Source organism: Elephantulus edwardii, unplaced genomic scaffold, assembly GCF_000299155.1.
Source record: "Elephantulus edwardii isolate Elephantulus edwardi_28Jun2011 unplaced genomic scaffold, EleEdw1.0 scaffold00089, whole genome shotgun sequence".
Classification (NCBI taxonomy): Eukaryota; Metazoa; Chordata; class Mammalia; order Macroscelidea; family Macroscelididae; genus Elephantulus; species Elephantulus edwardii.
This window is the reverse complement of record NW_006399839.1, coordinates 417,221-430,603: the sequence shown is the minus strand read 5'-3', so window position 1 is coordinate 430,603 and position 13,383 is coordinate 417,221. Positions and strand designations below refer to the sequence as shown.

The 13,383-nt window shown below is 51.3% G+C and overlaps 1 protein-coding gene across 2 annotated transcripts; it reads left to right on the top strand.

The window, feature by feature from the left end:
* The first annotated feature begins 681 nt into the window (after positions 1-681).
* Positions 682-12,215, top strand: TBX3 (T-box 3). Of its 2 annotated transcripts, XM_006890394.1 has the most exons (8): positions 934-1,322; positions 2,918-3,185; positions 4,164-4,223; positions 4,465-4,611; positions 6,672-6,748; positions 7,815-7,972; positions 9,138-9,814; positions 11,754-12,215. In XM_006890394.1, exons 1-8 carry the CDS (start codon positions 934-936, stop codon positions 12,213-12,215), a joined length of 2,238 nt encoding a protein of 745 aa, XP_006890456.1. The 2 variants fall into 2 exon arrangements, with proteins under 2 accessions (XP_006890457.1, XP_006890456.1); XM_006890395.1 differs by lacking the exon at positions 4,164-4,223 and having other exon boundaries at positions 682-1,322.
* The last annotated feature ends 1,168 nt before the right edge of the window (positions 12,216-13,383 follow it).

Here is a 13,383-nt window from a genome sequence, read left to right as displayed (position 1 = left end):
AGGCGAGGAGGGTGGAGAGAGGCGCTCACTCCTCGCTGGCTCTCGCGCCCTCCCTCGCGCCCTCCCTCTGCTCACGCTCTCTTTTCCTCTCCTTCTCTCGCTGCCTCCTTCTTCCTTGCCATTTCGCCCCCCTGGATCCACCCTGCCCCTCCGCGCCTGGACGCAGACTTAGGAAGTGAAGTCGCTCACGTTTTAGGACGAGGAAGAAGGGAGCAGAGCGCGGCCAGATTCAGATTGCAAGCGAGACGCCCTCCGGAGCTCCGGGCCGCGGAAGGAGGAGTGAGCGGAAGCCGTAGTGCCCTTCAAGTTTTGATAGCGCTGGAAGAAAGGGTTTAAATCAGATTTTTTTTTCCTCCCTCTTCTAAAGAGAGACTTCCCCCCCCTTCCCCCTCGCTCTCACTGGAGTGAAGCCTGGGCTCCCGCGCAAGGCGGACGCCTCCAGCGAGACACCCGGGGAGAGGGCGAGAGGTAGGGCGCGCGGAACAGAAGAGAAGGTGAAAAGTCTAAGAGATTCGCTCGCATTTTGCAACAAAGAAAGCAAGCGCTGGGCAGACATTCCCGGGACCAAAGGACTGGCTTGTCTGTTTCCAGCTGAGCGGCCCGGCTCAGGCGCAGTGGAGACCCAGATCGCTCGACTTCCAGGAGCGGTTTTTTGAAATCGCCTGGCGCAAAGACGGTCCCCCGGGGCAACGATGTCTCCTGTTTTCTCGTCTCTTTAAAAGCAGCAGTTTTTTCTCCCTAAAGACACTCTCCCTCGCCTCCCTTAGAGGTCCTACAGCTGCAATTTGCCGCCGTTTTGGTTTTGTTTTGACTTTTTACGTTATTTTTTTTTTTTAAACTATGTGCTGCTTTTAAGGAAGGGAAGGGGAAGCAAAACAAAACAGCAGCTGCGGACTCGTCCCCGGCTGGAGCCCAGCGCCCCGCCTGGAGTGGATGAGCCTCTCCATGAGAGAGCCGGTCATTCCTGGGACGAGCATGGCTTACCATCCGTTCCTACCTCACCGGGCGCCGGACTTCGCCATGAGCGCGGTGCTGGGCCACCAGCCGCCCTTCTTCCCCGCGCTGACTCTGCCTCCCAACGGCGCCGCGGCGCTCTCGCTGCCCGGCGCCCTGGCCAAGCCGATCATGGATCAATTGGTGGGGGCAGCGGAGACCGGCATCCCTTTCTCCTCCCTGGGGCCACAGACGCATCTGAGGCCTCTGAAGACCCTGGAGCCCGAGGAGGAGGTGGAGGACGACCCCAAGGTGCACCTCGAAGCTAAAGAACTCTGGGATCAGTTTCACAAGCGGGGTACCGAGATGGTGATTACTAAATCGGGAAGGTAAGCCGGCCACCTGGGGGGCCCCTCTCCAAAGCTCTTGGCGATTCTTCCTTTATTCCCCCCCCCCCTCCTCCTCAAACGGGGTTTGCCAGTTTCTGGGCTTGGATGAAAACTTTGTTTCCCTAAGACTGGGGGGGGGGGGCGGGCTGTCTCAGCAGTTGGAAATTTAAGTTTACCTGGGAGTCTAGGCCGCCCTTTCCCTCCCTACCCAGTCCTGCGCCCCGCAGGATGGAGAGAATGTTTCCAGAAGTTCACAGATTTTTTGTTTGCAAGCAACATGAAAAGCGTTCGCTTCAGGAAGTGCACAAACCTTCCTGGGACGATCTTCGTTTCTTTGTTGGGCTTGTGGTCTTGTATGTTTCACTCTCCCGCAGGGAGTAGAGCAAGGGAAATCTCAGAGCCCTTTCTTTGTGAGGTGGTAGGAAGCCTAGAGTTTTGCACCTTGATTTTTCTCGCCCTTGTGCCTGATTTCTTCTTCCTTGAGGAAGGCCTGTAGCAGAAAGGAAAGGAAAGGGCCTTCGAGTTTCTTAGCTCACCTCACTCCCCTTGTCTGCTAGTGGAGGGGACTCTTTCAGAGGGCAGTTTGAGGTAATTAACATTATGTTTGCAGATGTCAGGAGCCAGTGGGGAGAGCCACAGTGCTGTGGTTTATATTTTTTTTAAGGTGTGACTCTACCTACTCTTTAGAACTCCTTGCCTGCGTGAGACCAGCGTACAACAATGCTTTAAAAATATCTGATTCCCCCCTCTTTGGGTGGTAGTGGAATCCAGAAAGAAAAAAATAAAATAAAATCCTCTCAATGTCTTTCAGCTCTCAGCCTCCTTTGCCCACCAAAGGAGGCCAAAGTTGGGCATGAGAGTCTTCTCAAACCCAGAAGCTGTTTTGTCGGTTGGCCTTTTAAGTCAAGGGTAGGGCATTCCAACACTTGTTGGCAAAGCTGGCCAGTTTAGGGGCATGAGTTTGCGGTGTGAGGTTGGTCTGAGGAGTTAAGGCACGGGAGCTGGCTGCAGAGGGGTTGATGGGTCCAGAGGCCTCCCCTCTCTCGGCAAGATTATCTCTCTTTCTCGGGGAAGGGGAACTTTCATTTCGCCAGTCACCAGCGGGCCACTTCCACTGCGGGAGGTGTGCAGCTTGGTGTGGTGTGTGCCCTGGAGAAGTTGAGCATTTTCTCCTCCGAAGGGTGTAGGCAATTGTGGCCACTTTCCTGAACCTTCCTGCGGCTAGTTTAGATAGAACCAGACCCCTGAAGGAAAAGGAAAAGATGGGGGCAAGATGTTCTGTGCAAAGAAGCCCAGTCTGTTAAAGTAAATCAGAGAAAAGAATTTTTTAAAAAGAAAGAGAAACCCAAGGCCCTGATTGGCGAGTTTGGAATCTTGGGCCTTTTAAAACTAGAGAAGTGGAGCTTAATGCTTCAGGTGTTAAAGGGAGGAAGGCCTGGCCCCTTTACGAATATCAGTTCGCTCATTCAGCGTTACAGAAAGTTTTTCCAGTTGAGTTGCAATATTTTCAGATACAAATCTCGGATTTGGGGTGCTTTTTTTTTAAATTCTTTTTCCCCTCCCCCTTTTTCTCTCTCATCCTTCCTCGATTGTAGACGAATGTTTCCTCCGTTTAAAGTGAGATGTTCTGGGCTGGATAAAAAAGCGAAATATATCTTATTGATGGACATTATCGCCGCTGACGACTGTAGATACAAGTTTCACAATTCCCGGTGGATGGTGGCCGGGAAGGCGGACCCCGAAATGCCGAAGCGAATGTACATTCATCCCGACAGCCCAGCCACTGGAGAACAGTGGATGTCCAAAGTGGTCACTTTCCACAAACTGAAACTCACCAACAATATTTCGGACAAGCACGGATTTGTAAGTTGATAGTTCTCTCAGGCGGCATAATTACCTTTCCCTTCTAGCAGAGAGGCAGTGCGCCCTGATTCACTCCAAACCCAAGCGATTCTTCTCTTCCCTCTTCCTTGCCCTCTCTGTGACAAACATAGCAAAGCCTCTCTGTCTGCAACAGAGATGGACTCTGATAGAGAACTCTGCAGTATTCTCTTACGATCATACAAGGCCTGATACTCTTAAGAACCATAGAGGACAGGAAAACCTATGGGGCTCTTCCATTTCCAGAGCCATGCCTTGTCCTCGGCAAATTCTTGACCTGAAAGTGAACTTCAAGACAAATCATTCTGGGTCTCTCAAAATCAATCTCCTAATGCATTTCATAATGGACGTGTTTGATATTAAAATAGCATGCTTCTCTTTTTGAAAACGGCTATTTTTCTTCTCAGGAGAGTTTTCAAAAATTCTGAACCTTGATTATTTTTGATCAAGTGCTCTGAATGCTTTTTCCCCCCAAGTGGTGTTTTCTTGTATGAACACAAAAAAGAAAAGACATGGGCTTCTGTGGAAACTCAGCTTGGCTAGAAATGACTTCAGGTCTTCGCTTATCAAAGTTGCGCCCGCGTGTCTGTGTGTGTATTTAGAGTCAGTGCGTGGCTGGCTAGGAACTTGTGGAAAACTTACATGGCTTGGCTTGGAAAGTCAGCCCAGGGACCTTTTGCCCTTTCCCTTACCCCTCCCTAACATTTCAATAAAATAAACAAAGTGATAAGCAGTGGAATAAGCAGAAAGATTAGGCCCAGGAAGACCTGCATGTCACGGAAATATCTTCTGCGGGCAGGAATTACATTTGCAGCCTTGATTTGATTAAGGCATAAATATTCCTCTCTCTTGTTCAGCCTTTCAGGGACTTTAAGTGGATTGGGCTCGTCAATTAGAGAGCGCTTAAAGTACTGAATCATTTTTGCAAATTAAAATGCATGTTTTTCTCTATCTTTCAAGACTTTGGCCTACCCAAGTGATCATGCAACGTGGCTGGGGAATTGTAGTTTTGGTACCCAGGTAGGCTAGGGTTCAAGGTATGAAATGAACCTTAGATGGTGAGGGTGGTGGGGTGGGGGGGAATCCCTTTGGAACTAGAGGAGCAATTTGGACTCTCCAGAAGATAATCGTCTCAGAGCGATCCCAGCCTGGTACCCTGCGGTGGGGGAAGCTGTCAGCTTGGCAGGGGTCTTCAGATGCCTTTTGCTTTGCTAAATCCTCTTTTTTCTCTTGTGTCTCCCCTCTTCCTTTGCTCCTGCAGACTATATTGAACTCCATGCACAAATACCAACCCCGCTTCCACATTGTAAGAGCCAATGATATCTTGAAGCTTCCTTACAGCACATTTCGAACGTACTTGTTCCCTGAGACGGAATTTATTGCTGTGACTGCCTATCAGAATGATAAGGTAATGCTGGGGGATTTTTTTCTCTCTCCCCCACCCCCCCATTCCCTGTAGCTATTTCTCCTCTCCACCCAGCGCCTTTGAGGGAAGGATGAGAAGGTGACAGGAGTGTTTACACGTCTTGAAGTTTCATTTGTGACTTGACCTATACTGGGGGCTTTGGGGGAAAAGGGACGCTGACACCCTCCTGAGGCAGGGAACCAAAACAAAACAAACAAACCAAAAACCCCAATACCCCAAAACAAAACACCTCACAACACCCAGAACTGAGCCTCTGGACCAGGTAGTAATCCAACAGTGGGTTTTTAAAAAATCCCATATCCAAAGAAACAGTAATATGGCCAGTGAGAATTTCCTGTGTGGTCCTTGCAAACGGCCACCCCAAGCAAGGACTTCGTTCTGTTTGCTCTGAGGGTCCTCTCCGGAAAGTGTACTGTCCTGGCACCGGGGCTGGGTGCGAAATGAGCTGGCTGCAGACATAAAACACACCCCATTTGGGGATTCGTTCTGGGAGAACTGATCAACCACTAGTCGTCCCTGGCCAGAAATCCGGAGTAGCTGGTCTGGTTTTTATTACCTTTTATGCTGCTGTGTTTTTTATGATTTGTGTGTGTGTGTGTGTGTGTGTGTGTGTATGGTTGGAAAAACCTACTCTGATCACAGCGTCTTGCTAATCGAGTTGAGGTTTAAAAAAAATTTTTTTTAAGTGGAGCAGGGAAGATTTTTTTTTTTACCCTGAGGCGTCCCACATGGTTCGAAGCCAGTACCTGCAATCTGGGGTTAGAGGTCACGGGCAAGTAGTGCTGAGAAAGTGACCCTTTCTATAACAGATTGACTAGTTCCCCTCACAGTGTGGCAGTTAGAGAGGTGGGGGGGGCTTGACCAGGGACACCCCCCCCCTCAGCTCTTCAACCCCTGAACTTAGGACCCCAGTGAGAACCCAGTTTACCCCAACACCTTGCATTTCTCCTCACTGTCAGCACTGGTAGGCCCTCTCTGAATGGCACATGGAGGTGTCCTATATATGGGTTTCCTTAAGTCTAGCAACATAACACAATAAGACCACCATCTCTGCAGAAAGCAAGCCTGAACCCTTAGTATAAGAATTCAACCAAGAACGAAAGAAAACCCAGCCAAGGGGCCCTTTCTTCTACTTCGAGGGAACAGAACCCTGCTGGGTAGATCATTTCTCCCACCTACCCAGAAGGAAGGGATTTGAGGGGACACACTCTGGCTTCCCCTCCAATCCCATATGCAAAATGCATGCCTGCTCCCTCAAGACCCAGAATCCTGTGCGGCCAAGTTGTTAATGTAATAATAAAATGAAACAGTTTTTGATCGCACGGAGGCCACCGGTCTGTTCCACTTTGTGGCAGTGGCAGAACAGATGAACAAAAACCCAAAGATTCCCCCAGGCTATTCCGTCCTTTTAATCTGTGATTGTCCGTATTATAATGCCTCAGCCAGCCCCTCTTCCTCAAGTTTGCACGCGGGTGTGTGTATGTATGTGTGTGTGTGTGTGTGTATGTGTTTGAGCTTCTGCAGCACAGAGGTTGTGAACCTCCATAAATTGTTTTATTAGATTCATGGAAAAGTTTGATGTGTATACGTGAGTGTGTGTATGCCTGTGTGTGTGTTTGAGAGCAGGGAATAGGCCTCAGAGTATTTTATGATTAATTACACTGGATTAAAAAACTCAAAGAGAAAGTGTAATTTTAGAATCCGCAGGTGGTTTCTTCTGGCATCTGGTCCATGCCCAAACTAAATAGTTATCTCTTCTCCAAGGGAAGAGCAGAGCATTTCCAGGCTGCATCATTTCATCCTGAAATCGCTGTCTGGCCATATCTGGGAGATGCAAGCCCTTCTAGAATTTTCTTGGGTTCACACCCCCCCCCCCAGCTCCATGCACATTTACCCTCAACTCTCTGCACCTAGCATTCCTGTAGTCCATTTTCTAGTAGTCCATTTTCTAGAAGGGTCTTGGGTTTGGAGGAAATAACTCCAAAACATTCGAAAGGGAGAGGAAATGGAGCTTATTCTGTATGTCTTCCCATCTCTTCTAGATAACTCAGTTAAAAATAGACAACAATCCTTTTGCCAAAGGTTTCCGGGACACTGGGAATGGCAGAAGAGAGAAAAGGTGAGTTGAGGCAGCCATTTATTTCCCAGATAGTTTAAAAGAAAACACCTTTTTGGCAGGTGTAAAGCTTTAGATGTAAGTGAGAAGGGGGGGAAGGGGGGGCAAAGAAGAGGGGATCGAAGTTACTCCCTGGCAAGTGTTGATTCTGGCCCTTTTTCTTTTTTACCTTTTTCTACCTCTTAATTGTTACCTTTAAGGAAATTAACCATGACTAAACCACACCATCCTTCTTTCTGGAAGAAAAGTCTTAGGGGCAGGTTGGAGGGGGATAGCAGATTACATAGGGACGCTTATTAATTCCCAATTAATTTCAATTCATCCTGGGCGGGTCCCAGTCGAGGACTGAAGCCATTCACAGAATGCACTGGAATTTCTACAGTCTTGCCTTCCACAAGCCACCACACAGAGCCCAGGCCCCTTGAGATAGCTGTAGCCCCCTCCTTCATGTGCCTCAGAATCAGTTTGCATTAAGGAGGCAGCTGGATAATATGTGAACGCAGCTCTCCCCTCTCCTCACTCCCTTCGCAAGAATTTCTAAAATCACCCAAATTTTTCCAGCCACTTCCCTCGAGAGAACGGGGCGGGGGGGGGGTCTTGGTTTTACAAAGTCAGCTCTAAAACCGAGCTAGGTCCCCCCCCTTTTCTCTCCAATTAATGTGTTGGGGAAGCGATTACAGTAAAGCGCACCATGAAATAAACACTTCCCTTGTCATTTTTGCAGCCTTTCAGAAGTTGGGTAGCCTACAGACAGGCTGTGTTCACAGGATGAGGAACTTGTCTGTCCTCTTTGTAGGGAGCTGGCATTTCAGCTGTCTCTTGCCAGCTCAAACCTCCATTCTTGCTTCTAAAGGCCAAATCAGCCCAGCTAACATCTTTCCTCTGCCACCCCCTTTTGCCCACTCTAGGATCAGGGCCTGGCTTGAGGCGAGCTGATTTGGGAGAATAGATATTGTCAGTGGGTGGCGGGTCGGGTGAGTGGTGTCTGCGCCTCTTTGAAAACCAGGGTGGGAGACAAAGGGAAGAAGTGTGCGTGTTCTGTAACCTTGGGTGTGGGCTTCTGCCACAGAAAGCAGCTGACCCTTCAGTCCATGAGGGTGTTTGATGAGAGACACAAGAAGGAGAACGGGGCCTCAGATGACTCCTCCAGCGAGCAGGCCACCTTCAACTGCTTTGCCCAGTCCTCATCCCCTGCTGTGTCCACAGTGGGAACATCCAACCTCAAAGGTGAGCCAGGTCCCCAGAGAGATGTTGAAGGGGGATCACGGGTCACACCGTACACAGAGGAGCCCTACCAGTACTGGTTGTAGTGCACGTTCTTTAAGCAAGTCTGAGCAGTGAGCTCAGAACCTCTGTCCCCAAAAACTTCTTCTGGCAGGAGGAGAGGCAAGGGAACAGGTTTGAACTGTGTGTCTCTGTGTATATGTCCCATCAACCAGACACCCCCACCCCACCCCACTTTGGACTGTTTTAGAACTCCAGTTTAACATGGGATTCCCTACCACCTGGAACAGGAAAGGTGGCTGAGGAAGCATTGAGCTCTGATGTCCCAGTTGGCCAGTTGGGGGTGGGGAAGGGCGAGGTAGAGCCCTTCTGAGTTGGGGACTGGGAGGGATGAGCTGGTTCAAATTCCCAGTTTCTTGTGTTGAAAGAGCAAGCGCTATTTATTTGGAAAGATACACACTCACTGTCTCAATGAAAGGAGAAACCTGTTTTTAAGTGAAATGAAATGAAAGTCTTTTATATCCCCAATCCATTTAAGCTTTGAACATCAAATAGGATCCCTTTTTTTCTCTTCTGGCTGGTAGGACACCCACGAAGGGTGTGGTAACAGAAAAACATCTTTGGTTTTTCTGCTGTTGTGGAGAGAGGGCCCAAATACAGTGAGTAGGGCACACACCTAGAAGGTTCCATCGAGTCTGTAGGGAGGCATGCCCATTGCAGCAATTGTGAATTCAGATGTCTCAGTTCTAACTAAATAAGGCTTCTCAGAATACTTCATATATATATATATGGTGTGGACTCCAAATATGACTGGAGTGGGTGTGGAAGAGAATTCTAGTAATTTTTTTTTTAAAGTGGATTTGCTATCACTTGAAGCTTGTGTAAAAAACCCATTGTAAGAAAAAGCTACAGCTTTATGCACTTGGGGGTGGGATGGACTTGATGTAAATACTTTTAATACCTCCTTGGTGTAGTTGAATCCTCGGAATTTTGAATAATCAGAGTAAACTTTTTAAAGAATCAAAGTTAGATTCCATCCTTCCCATTTTGCAGATGAGAAAGCTGAGGTGCGGAGAGGTTCAGGGACTTGCAGAGAGTTAGGAGAGCTAGTACTTGGCGGAGCCTGAGCTGCCCACCCCGCTGACCTGCCTTCCTCCTTGTGTGGCAGATCTGTGTCCCAGCGAGGGCGAGAGCGACGCGGAGGCAGAAAGCAAAGAGGAGCCGGGGCCAGAGGCCTGCGACGCGGCCAGGATCTCCACCACCACGTCGGAGGAGCCTTGCCGCGACAAGGGCAGCCCGGGCTCCAAGACGCACCTCTTCGCGCCGGGGGACAGCGGCCGGCCCCGGGACAGCGGGCGGCTGGACAAGGCGTCGCCTGATTCGCGCCACAGCCCGGCCACCATCTCGTCCAGCACCCGCAGCCTGGGCGTGGAGGAGCGCAGGAGCCCTGGCCGCGAGGGCGCGCTGGCGGCCAAAGCCGAGGAGGCGCGCGCGCTGCCGGCCAAGGAGGCCTTTGCGCCGCTGTCGGTGCAAACCGAGGCGGCCGCGCACCTGGGCCAGGGCCCCCTGCCCGGCCTCGGCTTCGCCCCCAGCCTGGCTGGCCAGCAGTTCTTCAACGGCCACCCGCTCTTCCTGCATCCCAGCCAGTTCGCCATGGGAGGCGCTTTCTCCAGCATGGCAGCCGGCATGGGGCCCCTGCTGGCCACGGTGTCTGGGGCCTCCACCGGCGTCTCAGGCCTGGATTCCACTGCCATGGCTTCTGCTGCCGCAGCGGCGCAGGGACTGTCGGGGGCCTCGGCGGCCACCCTGCCCTTCCACCTCCAGCCACACGTCCTGGCTTCTCAGGTAGGCTCCTCACCCAGTCCTCTTGCCATGTGCTCATCTCCTAATAACATTCCTCATATCCCCTCTGCTTGCCCCTAAAAATGCTTTTATAGAAAAGGTCTTTTGCTAACTCAGAGGGCTGTTTTCAGCTGTGTAGGTAGTTAGAAGTCATGGCAACAGCTGTTCACAGACTTAAGTCTGCTAAGTCTTTGATCTCACCTGAGTCACCTCCTCCAGCCCCGGCAGAGCTGAGCTGGTGCTGGTGAGGCCTCCACGGGAGGGGAGGTAAAGGGACGGAGGCCCAGAGAAGTTGGGTAACTTGGCCAAGGTCACTCAGCTGTTAGGGGGTGGAGTAATCTGACACACCAGGCCTCATTCCAAGGTCCGGTTTGAACTTCTCAGCCCAAAGGTCTTTGTAAATGTCTCCTCAGCAGCTGTCCCTCTGGGAATTGGAGAAGGAGGGGAAGTGATTCTCCAGTGGGGTTGTCTTCCAGGTCTGGCCTCCTAGTTCACAGCCCTCTCTCTTCCCCCTCCCGGCTCCTCACAGGCCAGACCAATCCGGGAAGGGTTAAGGGTGTGTGCACATGTGGGCCATGTCAAAGCCGAGGGACAGGCTTGGGCTGCGGCAGGCAGCGCGGCCAAGCCTGGGACAGCTGTGCTGGAGAGCCGGGGTGGCTGAGGCTGGGGAGGCCGCCCGCTGCAGAGGCACTGAAGCCGGCAAGAGGTTCCAGCAGCTTCTGCACGCTCTGGCCTTTTGTTTTGTCTGAGCACATTCGGCTCCCCTCTCCCAGCCAAGAAGCAAGGCCCGCCTCCCTTCTGGGGGGGAGGGTGCAGAAGGAAAGGTTGGCGGCAGGCCTCTCTCAGTTCCACCCACCTCCTCTGCAGGCTGTCCCTAGAGTCTGTAGTAGGTGGGCAGGCGGGAGGTAGATCAGGAGCTGGCCAGCCCCAGTCCTCACGTTTGAAAAGCAACTGACTGATTTCTTGCACCCCTGGGGCCTGCCTCAGTTTCCCCACCTATAGCACCCAGCCTCCCTGGCAGAGTGATTTCTTTGTTCCTGTTTGTAACAGATGCATAAAGGCTCCCTTTCCCCTCCACTCCCCACCCCTCCATCTTTTGATCAAGAGCTCTGGTTGGTTTTGTTGTTTTTCCTCCATTTGAGAGACTTCTGGGATTGGGGGTGGGGGGGGGACAAGGATGAAAAAAAAAATCGCAATTTATTTGTGGCAAGTCATTTCTGTCCTCTGGTTTCCTCTCTGCCACTGCTGTGGAGACCAGATCTGTAGGCCCATGTTGCAGGTGCAGCAGTTTGCCCTTCTTGGAGAATTGTAACAGGCCCTGGGGGGGGGGGCAGGTATGCCATGAAGCATATAAACCCTTGGAGACTCGCTGAAAGATTGGTGGGGCTAGGGGTTCAAATGTACAGGAGAAACATCTTCAGGGCAGCCTGAAGTCTCTGACATTGCTTCCCAGTAAGGCCCATGGAATAACTAAATTTAGTCCTCAATGAGTATATGACTGGCTTAAGCCCCACCAAGGCATGCTGGGAAAGATGGACAGTGAGAGAAAGAGAGGAAGGGCCTCAAAGAGACGCATTGACATAGTAACTGTAATAATGGACTGGAGCGTATCAGATATGGTGAGGATAGGGGGCGGGATAGGGCCCCAGTTCAGATGTGTTCTATACAGGGTCCCTATGAGTTGTAATTGACTCAAAAAGCAGTCTTGACAGAAGCAGACTGCCCCTCACAACATGTAAACATCCAACTAACAACAGTCCAAGCCAACCTCAGGGAGGGGGCGAGGGTGTCCCAGCTGGCATTGGGGCCTAGGGAAGTCTGTCCCACCTTGCTCCCTCCCCATCCAGAGAGAGATTAATGAGCGCCCAAATGCTGTTAGGGGTGGCCCCATGGACCCTCCCTACAGGGCTGACCCCAGCCTGTGTTTCTCTTCCTTCCCCAGGGCCTGGCCATGTCGCCTTTCGGAAGCCTCTTCCCCTACCCCTACACTTACATGGCCGCGGCCGCCGCCGCCTCCTCGGCAGCAGCGTCCAGCTCCGTGCACCGCCACCCTTTCCTCAACCTCAACACCATGCGGCCCAGGCTGCGCTACAGCCCCTACTCCATCCCGGTGCCCGTGCCCGACAGCAGCAGCCTGCTCGCCACCGCCCTGCCCTCCATGCCGCCAGCCGCGGGCCCCCTGGACGCCAAGGCCACCACGCTGGCTGCCAGCCCGGCCTCGGTGGCCGTGGACTCGGGCTCGGAACTCAACAGCCGCTCCTCCACCCTCTCCTCCGGCTCCGTGTCCTTGTCGCCCAAGCTGTGCGGGGACAAGGAGGCGGCCAGCAGCGAGCTGCAGAGCATCCAGCGACTGGTCAGCGGCTTGGAAGCCAAGCCGGACAGGTCCCGCAGTGCGTCCCCGTAAGCCACCCTCCCACGAGAGGCTCTTCATTCCAGTCCTTTCTGCAGTGCACTTTGTTGGATGTAAAATAAATCACGGGGCGGGGGGGCTTTCGCCCTTCTTTCTTGCCAGGCGCGTCTGGGAAAAGGGGTGCCGGCTGCTGAGAGCATGACAGACAGGCCCAACCTTTCTTTTGGGGTGCTCTGTGCAATGTGTGTGCATCCTGGATGTGCCTCACACGCTAGGGACCCAGAAACGTCTTTACATCACACTGTTGAGGCGTCTTTACATCACACTGTTGAGGCTGGCAGTTAAGACACTTGTGTCCAGAGCACCAGCCAGGGAGGCAGGGCTGGGGGCGGTGGCCGAAGGGGGGCAGAAAAGGTGGCCAGAGCCCTGCAGGGGCGGGTGGGGAGGGGTGTCCAAAGGCCTCCCCTCCAAAGTGGATTTCTATTTCTCCATCGCTGTGTCAAGTGGCATCAAAAAAGTCACCTTGGGGAGAGAAAAAAAAATGGAAACGAAAATAATGGGGACAAATGATGCATTGAACGTGATTCTGTTTGTGGAGATTTAAACAAACTCACCAAGTTTCTAGTGACTTGCCTATCAGTTCTGAATAAATTGCATTGTTTGCGGAGGGAGGTGCCCTGGACCCTTGTGTAGTCTGCTAGGGCAATCTGTGTCTTTTTAATATTCTTGTGATGTTTTACAAGCCGTTCTAGCTCTCCTGCATGTTTCCATGGTAATGTAACTTTGTGGTTTTTATTTTGAATGCTTGCTTTTTAGAGAGAAAAAGAAAAACAACACGACCCCCACCCACTCCCAGCCCCTCCTTAGTTCCCTGTCTCTAGCCTCCAGCTGGCAGCCCCGGGGTGGGGAGGGGTGGCAGAGAGAAAACACAACCAAGGAATTTATTTTATGGATTTCTGTAGCCTGATTCGTGTTGTTCCTGTTCAAGCAGTTCTTTCCTGTGTATGCAATAACAAGGTTTTAAAACAAACAAAAATAATAAAGAAAGAAGCGAGACTATTAGACAAAGTATTTATGTAATTATTTGATAACTTGTAAATAGGTGGAATATGAATGCTCGGAAATGAAATTTTAATTTATTGACGTTGTACATAGCTGAGTGTAAATAGGGTTCCGAATGTCAGGCTTGTTCTTGCTTTCCTTGATCGAGTTGGTCACCAGA

What these genes read in the sequence shown, in the direction of transcription:
- TBX3 (XM_006890394.1), top strand. Translation starts at nt 934, where the DNA reads ATGAGCCTCTCCATGAGAGAGCCGGTCATTCCTGGGACGAGCATGGCT. An exon ending in CTGCCTATCAGAATGATAAG is followed by an intron (nt 4,612 to 6,671) that starts GTAATGCTGGGG and finishes CATCTCTTCTAG; the next exon opens with ATAACTCAGTTAAAAATAGA. An exon ending in GGGAACATCCAACCTCAAAG is followed by an intron (nt 7,973 to 9,137) that starts GTGAGCCAGGTC and finishes CTTGTGTGGCAG; the next exon opens with ATCTGTGTCCCAGCGAGGGC.